We start from the raw sequence: 13,967 nt of genomic DNA on the forward strand, positions 1-13,967 counted from the left end.
TTGCCGATGCCACTGGCATGGGTCTCACTGCTGACGATGGTGGTGCGCCTGTTGTAGCTGGCCTTGCAGGTGGTGGTACGCCTGCTGGCACTGGTGCTTGGGCAGATGGAGCTGGTTGTGTGGATGTATCTTCCTCACCCTCAGGATCCTCTTGTGTGTCATCAATTTGCAGCCCCTCACTTTCGCTGCTGGTGTTATCAGCGCCACCTGTGATGGAAAGTGGACGTTGATTAATTACATGTATCTTTGACATGTGAGGTTGCTACATGAATGCTGGCTACAATTCCCTGACTGGCTGTTGCATTGAGTACATTAGGACATGTCTGGCTGCATGGGAATTTAGAACATTGTGGTCAGACTACATGTCCCACAATGCTATAGGGATATTCTGGTGTGCATGGGCTGCATGACTGGGGTTTAATATGAGTAGCTATAGGGTCATGGCCATTGTTAGGGGACAGGGTCGCAGTCGCATGGCACTTACCTTGGCTATCTTGGGTGGGTCGGAATGAGTCCAGGCGGGTTACCCCCACGCATGCCTCAGGTTGCAATGTGTCCTCAACACGATCCTCCAATGGGGTGTTGGGAGGGACTGTAGGCTCTCCCCCTCCTGTTGCAAGGCGTTCACCCAGCCTCTCAGCCACCCTCTCCTTGGCACGACCTCGGAGGTCGTACCATCTCTTTTTGAGTTTGTCTATAGATCTCTGTGTTACTCCAACAGAGTTCACTTTTGCGCGTATGCGCAACCACAGTCGGCGTTTCTCGGCCTCTGGCACCCTCCTGGAGTCCGTGCCAAAAATTTTAGCATGGTCTTTACAGACTCCATCGATGAGATATTCCAGCTCCTGTTCGGAGAATTTCATTTTGCGCTTTCTCCCTGTGTCACTGGGCCCTGGTGCTTCTTGTGACATAGCTGCAGCCTGCAGGATCCAAATGCAATAACTGGAGGTGGTTTGAGTGGAGCTCTGAGCTGTGCTGCTTCCAATTCTGCCTCAGTATTCTGAATGAGGGAGGGAACAGCCTACTTCCTGGTTGTGATGTCATCACAGGGCTCGAAATGCGACTTCCCGTTTTTGCGATCTCGCTATTAGCGAGATCGCAATTTGCGATCTCGCTAATAGTGAGATCGCAATTTCAACACGGAATTTGACCGTTTTTGCGAATATTCAGCGATTTCCGGATAATCGCTATCGGCTTTTGCGGCCGAATGCGAATCGCTATATTTTTTCAAAGATTTACATGAATCCCATTATGCGAATTCTAAATTGCGATTCGGTATTAATCGCAATTTGGAATTTGCAGAATCGGGTTTTCATGAATCTGGCAGTTTATTTGTAGAGTTGAACCTCAAAATACAATGGAAATTCATATGCGTTAATTTGGAATCCCAATGCATTTTGGGACAAGCCCTTTATCAGGGGAATATATCCTTCGGATTCCTCATATTCAAGAGTGTCCATGCGGTTCTCCCGTGTCGTACAGGAAGGATATATACTCCCCTGATGACGGTCTTGTCCCAAAATGCATTGGGATTCCAAATTAATGCATATGAATTTCAATTGTGCTGTGAGGTTCAACACTATGAATAAAAAGAAGAATTTACGATTATACAAATGTTATTGAGTACAGAGTGATATTCTAAGAAATATATGAATTGGAGTGCAAAGTGGGGACGCTATTCTTCTCCAGAATAACGCTGCTGCGGCGCAGTGTTATGTGAACCATGATGGTTTTGAGGTAGCTTTTACTAGTGGGGTTTCATGAAACAACCCCAGAGTTGCATAAGGGGTTACAGCAGTTCATTTGCAAAGAGGTGGAGGGGATTGTGGACAAGACGGATACATCATTTCAATCCATAGAGCAGTTTCAGATAACGAACTTTCATCCCCAACCTGAATCTTTGCTCTAACGTTACCCCTGGGTCAGGTCTCTGGAAACTGGTAATTGATAGCAAGGTGGAAATCAGTCTAGACCGTGCTTCGAGCAGCAAATAAAAGATAACGGTTATCCCTCCTGCTTTTCCGGATTGGCTATTTTTTATATTTATGCTCGAAAATCAACCCAAAAAGAAACAATGATGGAAGTGTCAGAGTTGCCTTCACTATGGTTGTGAAGGCAACATATGTGTTTTATAATGGTGCAGTGGCCAAGAGGCAGGGTTTGCAATGAAGTATGAGGAATGGCACCTGGGTACAGAGGAAAAGGGGAGTTCAAGAGAGAACAAGGAGGACGTGGGGACAACTAGCCGTGCATATTACGCCTAACTAACTGCTGTTGACACCTTCTGAAATGACCGTATGGACAAGGGTGAACATTCACCTTCAAACAAGGCGAAGAGATCTGGTTTCAACACACAGTCCAGTGGTTCAACATTGATGATACCAGAAGAGGTAATCTTTCTGTCTCATGGTTTGCTCAGTTGTATTTTTGACTCACGGGTATACCATGCAATATTTTCCTCAAAAGTGAAAGGAATATATGCTTTGTTTGCCAGATGCTAGGATGCATCAGAATTAGTTTAGTAGATTATAGCATGTGTTAGGTTACTGTTGTGTTTACTCTTGATGTTTCTGTTTCAGGTGTGGAGTGGAACAGCCGAAGCAGATGGTCCCCTTTTAGCAACTGGATGTGGCACCACTGCGCCTGGGCCCGTTGTTGCTCCACAATACGTCATGACAGTTATCTTCCAATCCCAGGAAAGCATAGGAGCTGGTTTCTCCGCATCCTTCATTAGCAGTAAGTTCCAGACAAGCTGCAGACCCAGTGGAATAAATTCACCTTCAAATCCATTTCCAGACAAGCGTACATTTAAATGTGATGTTGAAGCAGGCAGCCAAAAATAATGAAGAACGAGCAATTTATGTTTGCAGTTTTTATAAAAAATGCCAACACATATAAATTATGCTCAAGCATTGAGTATCCGTCTCTGGAAAGGTTTTGAGAAGAAATTGTATTTCCACGAGGTAAAACCTAGAAATTACATAATTATCTTACAGAAATTTGTAGAGGTGGCTTAGGCATCTATTACCAACTGCCCAGAGCTCCATATCGCTCTGGACGGTTGCTGTTTTTCTAGAGTCTCCATACCGGGTATTACCGGGCACTCAAATAATGGATCTGGTAATCTAGTTCTCAGTGATACTAGATTTGGAACTCACAGAGGAGCTGATGAGGCTCTGGGCAACTACTGTGCCCAACCACCATCCTCCCTTGTCATGCATCATTGGTTGGTTTCTCCTGGTATAAGCCTAGCAGCAACCTTAGATACAGCTCCTTATGCTTTCTTATCATTCCCAGATCAAACAAACCAAGATGAGGGGGGTAGGGCTTTTTCCATTTGTGCAGGAACATTGTGTAATTCACTACCTCTTACGCTGCGTCGTCAATCTTCCCTGATGCAATTTAGAAAGCAGTTTTCCAAAGTTGTTGAATAATCAGCTGCTAGAGTCTTGTTGCGTCTTTACGACTTACTTGCTTTGTTGTCCGGCCATTTTCCAGCGCTGTCACACCCACGGGTATGCATCCACTTGATAAAATAAATTTTCATTTCATTGGAGAAACGGTATACGCTCCCCTAGCTCTGTCTTCTGCTCCTGGAAAACCCCAGCACCACATACCACGTGCCATAACAAAGCTCCTAGCAGGTGGTAAATGGTGAAGACTTGGAAAAGAAATACATGGGATTGGGCTCAGTATTCTTGGGTTCATGAGTTAATCCCAATTTCAGTGAAATTAACTTGTAATCCCTGTATTTGGAGGTGGGGATACTTACCGAAATCGGTGCTCATAGTCCTCATTATTCCTGTACCAAAATACAAGGAACTCCTAATAAGGCCCTAAGGGATATGTGAGCTTCTTAAGAATCCTACATTCATCAGAGGTAAGGTGTACTAAACACAACCTCACCTCACAGTTAGTTTCCTGCATAGTTGCTCCTTATTTTAGCTATTTTCAAGTCTTTTGAATACATTTATATAATGTAATTCTTGTTAAGTGTATATTATTGTTTGTATGGTTCAAAAGCAAACCAAAGCACTAAATAAAGAGGTAAAATATTTATAAGTTAATAACCTACACTGTAACTTACATTTGTTTCTTCTTTACCGTAGGGTGCGGAGCTAATTTCACCAGCACGACGGGTCGCATACTGTCTCCTAATTACCCAAACAAATATGACAACAATTTGAACTGCAATTTTTACGTTGATGCAGAAGCTCACATGTATGTTGTCCTCAAGTTTCAGACCTTTGAATTGGAAGGTGAGTTGAAGCATTGTTTGTGTCATGTGCACTGGGCAGTACTTACTTGACCATATTGTGCACGCATTAGAACAAAGGCGTTGACCGTCCAGCTACTTGTTCTAAAGTATGGTAATTTTTGAGTCTCATCTGTTGTTGCAGACCTATTCTTTCTCATACATTAGAATATATACCTATAGTGGGCTTTCAGTCAGACACCTGCTCCTGATTGGATGGTGTTCTTCTCTATCTCATTGCCCTTCTTCACTTTCAATGGCTTTTCTCTGTTCTTTGTCCCACTTGTGGAGCATTTCTTCTTTACCACCTACTGACTGGATGATTTATGTATTTTCTCCTCTTATATTCATGCATCTGCCTTTTTCTTTTTCTTTTAGCACTTCATGGAAATGCATATGTTTTCAATCCCTCTCCCCCTCTAAGGTGTGTGGTGCTTCCCCATTTACATCCCCATCCCTGCACTCTTTGTGCTGCGTTCCTAGCATCGGCTCATTTATTGCCTCTCCTACTCCTCCCCTTCTTGCGCCCCCACCCCTTCTTGCTCTCCACTCATCGCTGATGCAATTTAATTGCACCTCTGCCCCTCTATTCCTCAGCTGCTCCTTTGCCCATCTGTTTCCGATTTTTGAACTTATTTTTTGTCGCTTTTAGGGAAAGCCCTGACCTGCCATTTATTACAGGGCCACTAATTTTGTACATGTTCTTTCACATACATTTTATTTTACTTTTTCACTCTACCACTCCAAGATAGGCTTCCTCCATCTTGGAACACTAAATAAAAACAATTCAAAATGGCCATTACATCATGATCTAGATGCCCGCATTTGTGATGACATATGGGCACATATATGTCATCATGTTGAGGTCGCCTTAGCATCATGACACATATGCGCATGCATGATGATGCATGCATGAAAATACATCCTTCTTTTTGTTTTTTTGTTTTCTTTTTGCTGGTGCTGAACAGCATAGGCACGAAACCGTTTTTATGGTCTAGCTTCACAGCGCAGATATCGCCAGAGAAATATGTGAGCTTCACTAGAGAGGGACTTTGGCTCCACCCTCATGTTGGGAGGCAAGAGTACATGTTTTGATTGGGTAGAAGTCGTGTACTTCCACAAAAAGTGCTTGACTCCACACAGCTTTTATATTTTTGTTTATTTATCTAGCTGCTTGAGCTTGAACTTTGAGGGCACACAACCAAAATTGTAATGCAATAAAAGTGATTTGGATAACAAGCTAATTTATGGTGTTTTCTGTGACCGCAGCACAGATGGGGGTCAGTCATTTTCTTACATGGATGTTTTGGTCTGACGTTACAGTGCAACTGTCACCTGACTTTTTAACCTATATCTGAAAGAGACACGTTAGTGATAGATTCCTTACCTTAGAATATCCCCAGGCGTCAGACTGGATCCGGAAATTTTTGCGTAGCAGTACCCTTGCGCGTCGGTAGGCGTCGTCTGCAGCTCCGCATCCGTCGTCGGCGTCGTGGGCACCGTGATGACGTCATCGGAGTACTTAGACGCGGCCTCCGTGTGCTGACGTCAGTTCTTCTTTTTTCCGCGCCAGCAGCGCAGATCCGGAAAAAGTGGTACCCTAGTCATTTTTTGACTAAAACTTATTTGATCCTTTTTGATTATTCCTTCGAGTCTTCGACTCCGAACGGTGCCGGTAGGGTGCCAGGTTTTAAGCCTTGTGAGGATTGCGGCCGACTGATGTCGGTCACGGACCCTCACCGTCGGTGTCTCCACTGTCTCGGCGTCGATCATGACGACAAGACCTGCTCCGACTGCGGGGCCCTAACTTAGAAAGCTAGGCGGGAGCGGTCCCGCAAGCGACTCGAGCTCCGGCAGTCGGCCCGTGCCGTGAAAGGTCCCGGTCCGGACGGAGGTCGAGGGACCGTTCGCGGGAGCGGAGCCACCATAGCTCCGGTAGTCGACATCACTCCTCAGGGTCGAAGTCGTCAGGTAAGCACAAGAAGTCGAAGAGACGTCATCGCTCTTCCGACTCCCCCCGACGCTCGCGCGATGCGGCTGGGGATTCGGGTGACACCGTCCACGCGGCTCTGTCGGATTTGCGGGCATCGCGTCCGGCCTCATACCCTCCGGTCCCTGCGCCACGCGCGACGCCGGAGGAGATCAAACGTTTCCTCATGGCCATGAGGTCTCTCACTTCTCCGATGGGCTCTGCGGCTCCTTCGGGACCAGCGGACCCGTCTGGGGGCCCTAGCGGGTCGGGGGCTTTGGCCCTGACGCCGTCGGGTGCTTCGGCCCGGACGCCGCCGGCGCCTTCGGGCTCGGCGCCGCAGGGCCCCGCTGGATCCGCTTCTGGATCCGGGTCGTCGCCGGTTGACCTAACGACCTCACCGGTGCCGGTCCTTTAGGTGTCACCTCCGGCCCCGTCTTCGGGCGGCGCCGTCCCCGATGCCTCCCTCGATCCGGTTCCCGCGCCGGACGCCGTTTGGAGAGTTCTACTTCAATGAACCGGCTCCATCATTTGACACCCCTGAGTACCAGGAGATGGGTGATGAGGAGAATTGGGAGGGGTCTGAGGACCCTCTGACACGGGAGTTTCAGTCCCAGAAGGACTGGACAGTTGGAGGGGGCAACCTACAGTGTGGTGCTGACGTGGGCGGCCAAGGCCTTGGGCCTTGAACTCCCCGCCGCTGCCGTGAGGACTAACCTCCTCACTGAGGTCCTTAAACTGCAGTCAAGCTCGGCTGAGCCTCTGCTGCCGTTTAATAAGGCCTTGACCGATGTTCTTTTAGGCACTTGGTCCAAGCCCCCTACAGGTTCGCCTGTAGATAGGAACGTGGCCAGACGCCACCGCCCGGCCCTGTGCGACCTTTGCTTCCTGTCCACCCACCCCACCCCTGAGAGCCTGGTGATCCAGGCCTCCAATTCCCAATCTGCATTCCCGTCGGCTCCGCCTGACAGGGAATCCAAGATGTATGAGCAATACGGCAAAAAGGTATTCCCCTGAGTCTGGGACTGCGGTCTTCCAACACCGCATACCTCTTGGGCCGCTACACCCACTCTCTGTGGGATATGGTCCCGGACGTGCTGCCAGAATGCCCGTTGGAGGTACGGGCTAAACTCGGCCAGGCCCTTGTGGAAGGCAGAGATGCGGCACGGTATTCTATCCGGTGTGGGCTGGATACCACCGACTCACTGGGCAGAGCGATGGCAACGATGGTGGCGATTCGTCGCCACGCCTGGTTGAGGTCCGCCAACTTCTCGGCCGATGTCCAGAATACACTCATGGACATGCCGTTTGATGTCCGTCGCCTTTTTGGCAACAAGGCAGATCATGCGCTTGAGCGCTTTAAGGACTCCAGGGCTACGGCCAGGTCCTTGGGCCTCTCGGCCCCGCGCCAGCAAACGGGTGCCTTTTGCTCCTTTCGTGGCCAAGGAAGGGGCGCCCCCACACGTGCTGCCAGCCACGCACCGCAGACTAACATCCAACGCGGTGGCGGCCGTGGAAACCACCGTGGAGGTGGTCGGGGACAACGGCGAGGTCAGTCCACACCTTCCCCCGCAGCATCCGCCTCAAAACCCTCCTAGTCCGTGCTTTCAGGCCCATGTGACGACAGTGGGGGGCAGGGTTCGCCATCACCTCTTCCACTGGCTCACTGTCACATCGGACATGTGGGTGCTGCAAATCGTCCGAAGGGGCTACTCTCTCCCCTTCGAGGCGACCCCTCCAGCCATGCCACCGCAATACCACCGCGTATCGGGGGATCATTTGCGACTTCTGCAGGAGGAAGTTATGGCCCTCTTGGCCAAGGGGGCCATCGAGCACGTTCCTGGGCCAGAAGTAGGGTGTGGTTGCTTCTCCCACTACTTTCTGGTACCCAAGAAGGGCAAAGGGGGCCTACGCCCTATCTTGGACCTACGGAACATTATTATTATTATTATTATAAATTTTTATAAAGCGCTTGGTTACACCAGCAGGTGTGTCCTCGCGCTACTAGCAGCTGTTGTTTCCCATTGCGCCTTTGGTGCTGATTGTGGAGAGAGGGCCTATTTAATGCACTGGAGCTTGGTGAAATAGGATTGTTTTCAGTTCTTTGCGGAATGTGAGCTCCGCGTTTTCCAAGCGCAGCTTTTCTGGCAGCTTGTTCCATAGCCTAGCAGTCAAGGTTCTGAAGGATTTTCCCCCCATTCTTGCTCTTTTTACCTTCGGGACCTGTACCAGCCCCACGCCAGTGGATCTTAGTTGGCGTGTTGGTTCATACCGCTTGAGATAATTATTCAGGTACCTGGGGCCTTTCCCCTGAAGGATCCTGTGTCCTATACAGAGGGCTTTAAACTTCACCCGTTCCCTTACAGGGAGCCAGTGGAGTGTTCTCAGGGCTTTTTGTGATGATGCCATTCTGGGTAGTTGAAGAATCAAGCGGGCCGCCGCGTTTTGTATGCGTTGCAGTCTAGAAACGCATTTTTCGCTGGCTCCTAGGTACAGAACGTTTCCGTAGTCCAGCCTGGATCTTATCAATGCATGGACTAGGGTCTGGCGCACCGGCGTGGGCATAAGGTCCAGTGTTTTCCTAAGGACCCGAAGTGTGCGAAAACAGGTGCCTGCCACTAGTTTGGTCTGGTGGTCGAAGGTTAAATTTTTATCCAACCAGACCCCTAGATTTTTCACTAGATTGCTGGGAGTGGGCAGTTCACCTAGCTCGTCCGGCCACCACGCTGAGGTCCACACTGACGGGGATTTGCCTATGATAAGTACCTCCGTCTTGTTTCCGTTAAGACGGAGGCAGTTTTCCGCCATCCACTTGGCGAGCTCCTGCATGCAGCTCTTGAAATTGGCCGCACATTGCTCTTCTGGTTGCGTCAGCGACACAATCAATTGTGTGTCGTCGGCGTACGTTATTGTCTCAACCCCGAATTTGTCTGTGATTGCTCCAACCGGGGCCACATACAGGTTAAATAAAGTGGGGCTGAGACTGGAGCCTTGTGGGACTCCCTGCTTGAGTTTTATTTCATTAGACCTGAGCTGTCCTTGAACAACCTGGGAACTGCGGCCAGTGAGGAATGATTTCTGCCACTTCCATGCCTTGCCTCTCACTCCTCCCTTTTTAAGACACTGTAGCAGTGTGTGATGTGCTACAGTGTCGAAAGCGGCACTGAGGTCTAATAGGATCAGTGCCGCTGTCTGGCCTTCGTCCGCATATCTCCGTAGGGCTTCCGTTGAGGCCAGCAGGGCCTACTCCGTAGAGTGTAACGCCCGGAATCCCGACTGAGAGGGGTGGAGCAGTCCGTTGGTCTCCGTGAATGCAGAGAGCTGTTTATTAACAGCTTTCTCTGTGATTTTGGTAAAATAGGGGAGAAGGGAGATAGGTCGCAAGTTTTCCGGTTAGCAAGGCTAATGTTCGGCTTTTTCCTCAAAGGGAGAACTATTGCTTTCTTCCATGCAGCAGGTACTTGTCCTGATGCGAATGAGAGAGCGAGTAGGTGACTAATATATGGCTCCAGAGTGGTTAGGCTGCCATAGAGTTTTTTTGGGGGGGCTGGGTCATTCGGTGATCCTGATTTAATGCTACCTGCTATTTGGCATATTGCTTCCTGTGTGGGCACTAGGAATTCCGAGAGGTAGTTGCTGTTCTGTGCAATTAGGGGAGTTTCCCCTCTCCCATCCCCCACTCTAGCTGCCTCGGGAAATGCCGTATAGATTTTATCCACTTTACTGGCAAAAAACTCTGCTATTTGGTTACAAGCTCTCACTGATCCAGCTATCGGGGCTGCCAGTGGGGTAAGGTCCGACAATTCCCTATATACTAGGAACATTTCCTTCATGGAGTTGTTCGCATTCTTAATTCTGGTGCAATAGTATGTTTTTTTTGTTCTTCGGATTAGGGCATGATATTCTTTTAAGCCTTTCTTATATTCGGCTCTATCTGTCTCCGAATAGAACCTCCTCCATTTCCTCTCTAGGTTTTTACATGTGGCTTTTTGTCCTCGTAATTCAGTGTCGAACCAAGGGGCAGATTTATATTTTCTAACTGGCGCATTCTGAGTCCATGGCGCTGTGTGATCTAGTGCCTTTTGTATTCGTAGGTTTAGTGTTTCGCAGGCAGATTCAATTTCCTCGTCCTCAAGTGGACCTTTGTATTCTATTAGTTTGTTAAATTCCTCTGGGCAGAACTTAGCCCATTTCCTGCGTTTATTGGAGATGGTTTTCCCATTCTGAAGTCCACTATCCGGGACCGCTACCCTAAATGCGACTAGAAAATGGTCCGACCAAATGATAGGAGTTGGGGGTGCTACAGTCAAAGTGTCCCAATTAGCGTAGATAGGGTCCAAAAGATGACCCTGGCAGTGAGTAGGCATTTCTGATTTTAGCAACATCTGTATGCCTGCTAACTCCTGTCTGACTTCCTGCACTTCAGTATTCAAGGGGTCATCAAAATGGTAGTTTAAATCCCCTAGGAGGAGAAGTCTTTAATGAGTAAGGGCAGAGAGCGTGAGAGTGTCCATCAGTTGCGTGAGGAAACTCGCTCCAGGTCCCGGTGGGCGGTATATTAAAAATCCCTTAAGACAGTATCCAAGGGGCACTGCTAGGGAAAAGAAGCCCGTCTCGCTCTTTCCAATGTCCCTCTCTTCTAAGGTGCATACCAGTTCTTGTTTATGAATCATCGCAATGCCCCCCCTTACCCTTCTTCCTATCGACTCTCTTGATGTCATATCCCGGTGGGAGAGCCGCCAGAACATCTGGTGCTGACGTGGAGTTTAGCCACGTTTCCGTGAGGAAAAGGGCGTCCACCTGATAGTCCGTCAGGTATTCGTGTATTTCCATCTTATGCTTCCCCAGGGACCGGCAGTTTATCAGGGCCAGGTTTAATATTTTACCCTTATGTCGAGACCCCAGATGTCGGTTAACCATCTAAGGGCAGTGTGCGCACTTTTTGTCTTCGTTCCTAATAATAATACTGTGCTGGCAAATGCTGTCAGTTGGAGGACAGAGGTTCTTAAGTTCGAGGGAGCTGTAGCTCTTTCGAAACTTAATACCCCCAGAGGTCCCAGCCCCTGGTCCCGTTCGGTCACGGACGGGCTTGCCTTTGGCGCGCTTCCGGCGCGCCCGCTGCGCCCGTCCGCTGCGCCTCCGATGGAGGTCATGCATTTGTAGCGTAAGTGTAGGAGGGAGGGAGGGGCCAGGCAGCTGGAACGCTCCCCTTCTACCACCCCCAATATGGCGTGTGTTCGTTGGATATCGGCCCCGTGTCAGCCCGTGATTCGGCTGCGGGGGACCAGCAGAGGTCTGTGGGCACCGGGAATTACGTCGTGCACAGGTAAACTAAATTAGCAATTTTTTTTTTAAAAGGCTTCCTGTCCAAATTCGACACTCAGCCACACACACTTTAAAAACAAACTTTAAAAGGCTTCCTGTCCTAATTCGACACTCAGCCAAACACACTTTAGAAAACAAACGTGCTCCTCCGGAAGGAGAAGTTAAAAATGCTGACACTGGCTCAGGTCTTAGCTGCCCTGGACCCAGGAGACTGGATGGTAGCGTTGGACTTGAAGGACGCTTATTTCCACATCCCCGTCCTGCAGGCCCACCGGCGTTACCTGCGGTTCACGGTAGGCCACGAGCACTTTCAGTTTACCGTGCTCCCCTTCGACCTTTCCAGCGCCCCACGGGTGTTCACGAAGGTGATGGCGGTGGTCGCAGCTCGTCTGCGCAGGTTAGGGGTTTCAGTCTTCCCCTACCTCGACGACTGGTTGTTGAAGGTGGGCTCGCCCCAAACAGTCGTCAGCCACCTCCAGACGACGGCAGACCTCCTGCACGTGCTGGGGTTTTCCATCAATGTGCCGAAGTCACACCTGTGCCCCTCTCAGAAGCTCCTCTTCATCGGAGTGGTTCTCGACTCGGCCAGTTTCGGGTTTATCCTCCCGAACAGCGGGTTTGGGACATTCAGGCTTTGATTCCACTCTTTCAGCCTTTGTCCCGGGTCTCGGTCAGGTTGACGCTGTGGCTTCTGGGGCTGATGGCCTCCTGCATCCTTCTGGTGCATCACGCCCGGTAGAGCATGTGAGCTCTGCAGTGGGACCTGAAGTTTCAGTGGGCCCAGCATCAGGGCAACCTATCCGACCATGTCCTGAACTCGGAGGGCACTGCGAGACAGCTGCAGTGGTGGCTCCGGACCGCGATTGGGTCAGCGGCAGATTCCTCTCCCTTCCCCAACCGGAGCACGTAGTTCTGACCGACACGTCCCTCCAGGGCTGGGGAGGCCACATGGGAGAAGCGGAGATCAGAGGCCTCTGGTCTCTGGCCTGAGTCCCGGCTCCATATCAACCTTTTGGAGCTGCGGGCGATTCATCTAGCACTGAAGGCATTCCTCCCTTCTGTTCGGGGGAGTGTAGTGCAGATGTTCACTGACAACACCTCCGCCATGTGGTACTGCAACAAACAGGGCGGGGTGGGGTCGTTGACCCTTTGCCAGGAGGCTCTGCGCCTCTGGCAGTGGCTGGAACATCAGGGCGTGACCCTGGTGGTTCAACACCTGGCATGTTCTCTGAACGCCAGGGCGGACGAACTCAGCCGTCGGTGCATGATGGATCACGAATGGCGTCTGAACTTGGATGTGGCGCAATGCCTCTTTCAGCAGTGGGGAGAGCCTTGGTTAGATCTATTCACCACCGAAGAGAACGCGCAATGTCATCAGTTCTGCGCGTTGGAATTTCCAAGGCGGCATTCGCTCGGAGACGCTTTTCGTCACAAGTTGCGGTCTATTGTACGCCTTTCTGCCTATACCACTTCTGCCCAGAGTGCTGAAGAAGATCAAGCGCGACCCGGCCCAAGTCATCCTTGTGGCTCCGGACTGGGCACAAAGGTACTGGTATCCAGAGCTACTCAGTATGTCAGTCGATCCCCCGGTTCGTCTGCCTCTTCAGGAGGACCATCTGTCGCAGCAGCAGGGGACGGTCCTCCACCCAAACCTGTCCAGTCTCCACCTCATTGCTTGGAGATTGAGCGGCGACAGTTGAGGCCATTTGACTTGCCTCCTGAAGTCTGTAATGTCATTCTGGCAGCCAGGCGTCCCTCCACAAAGTCGGTATACGCCTGCAGGTGGAACAAATTTGTGGCATGGTGCACAGCAAAGGCTGTGGATCCTCTTGCTGCCCCTCTTTCTAAGGTTCTGCTCTGGGCACTATCAAGGGCTACCTTTCTGCCCTTTCAGCCTTTCTAAGGCTGCCTGATCAACCTTCTTTGTTCAAGTCCCCTATTGTAACTCGCTTTCTGAAGGGCATCACACACATGTTCCCTCCTGTTCCGTTTGTGATGCCTCAGTGGGACTTGAACCTTGTTCTTACGTTTCTGATGTGCGCTCCCTTTGAGCCACTCCACAACTGTCCTCTCCGCCTTCTTACTTTGAAGACTGCTTTCCTGGTTGCCATCACCTCTGCCAGGAGAGTGAGTGAGCTCCAGGCTCTTTCATGTACACCCCCTTTCCTTTCTGTCCATCCGGACAAGGTTGTGTTGCCTACTAAGCCATCTTTCCTGCCCAAGGTTGTCACGGCCTTCCATATCGGGCAGTCTATAACATTGCCCACCTTCTTTCCGCCACCGCATCCCACTAAATAGGAAGAGCGGCTCCACTGTCTGGACCCAGAACGTGCGCTTTCATTCTACTTGGATCGCACATGCTAGTTCAGGGTGGATGACCAACTCTTTGTTGGTTACGTGGGCGCTAAGAAGGGGCGG

The 13,967-nt window shown here is 50.2% G+C and overlaps 1 protein-coding gene across 1 annotated transcript in view; it reads left to right on the plus strand.

Moving 5' to 3' along the window:
* The window catches only part of CUBN (cubilin), a 1,583,269-nt gene that overhangs the window by 1,165,093 nt on the left and 404,209 nt on the right, over window positions 1–13,967 (plus strand). The window contains exons 55-56 of the mRNA XM_078663578.1: window positions 2,580–2,736; window positions 4,110–4,259. Coding sequence (XP_078519704.1) covers window positions 2,580–2,736; window positions 4,110–4,259 — 307 coding nt within the window. The remainder of the gene's footprint in view (window positions 1–2,579; window positions 2,737–4,109; window positions 4,260–13,967) is intronic.

This window comes from Lissotriton helveticus, chromosome 10 (assembly GCF_964261635.1).
Source record: "Lissotriton helveticus chromosome 10, aLisHel1.1, whole genome shotgun sequence".
In the NCBI taxonomy this organism is placed as follows: Eukaryota; Metazoa; Chordata; class Amphibia; order Caudata; family Salamandridae; genus Lissotriton; species Lissotriton helveticus.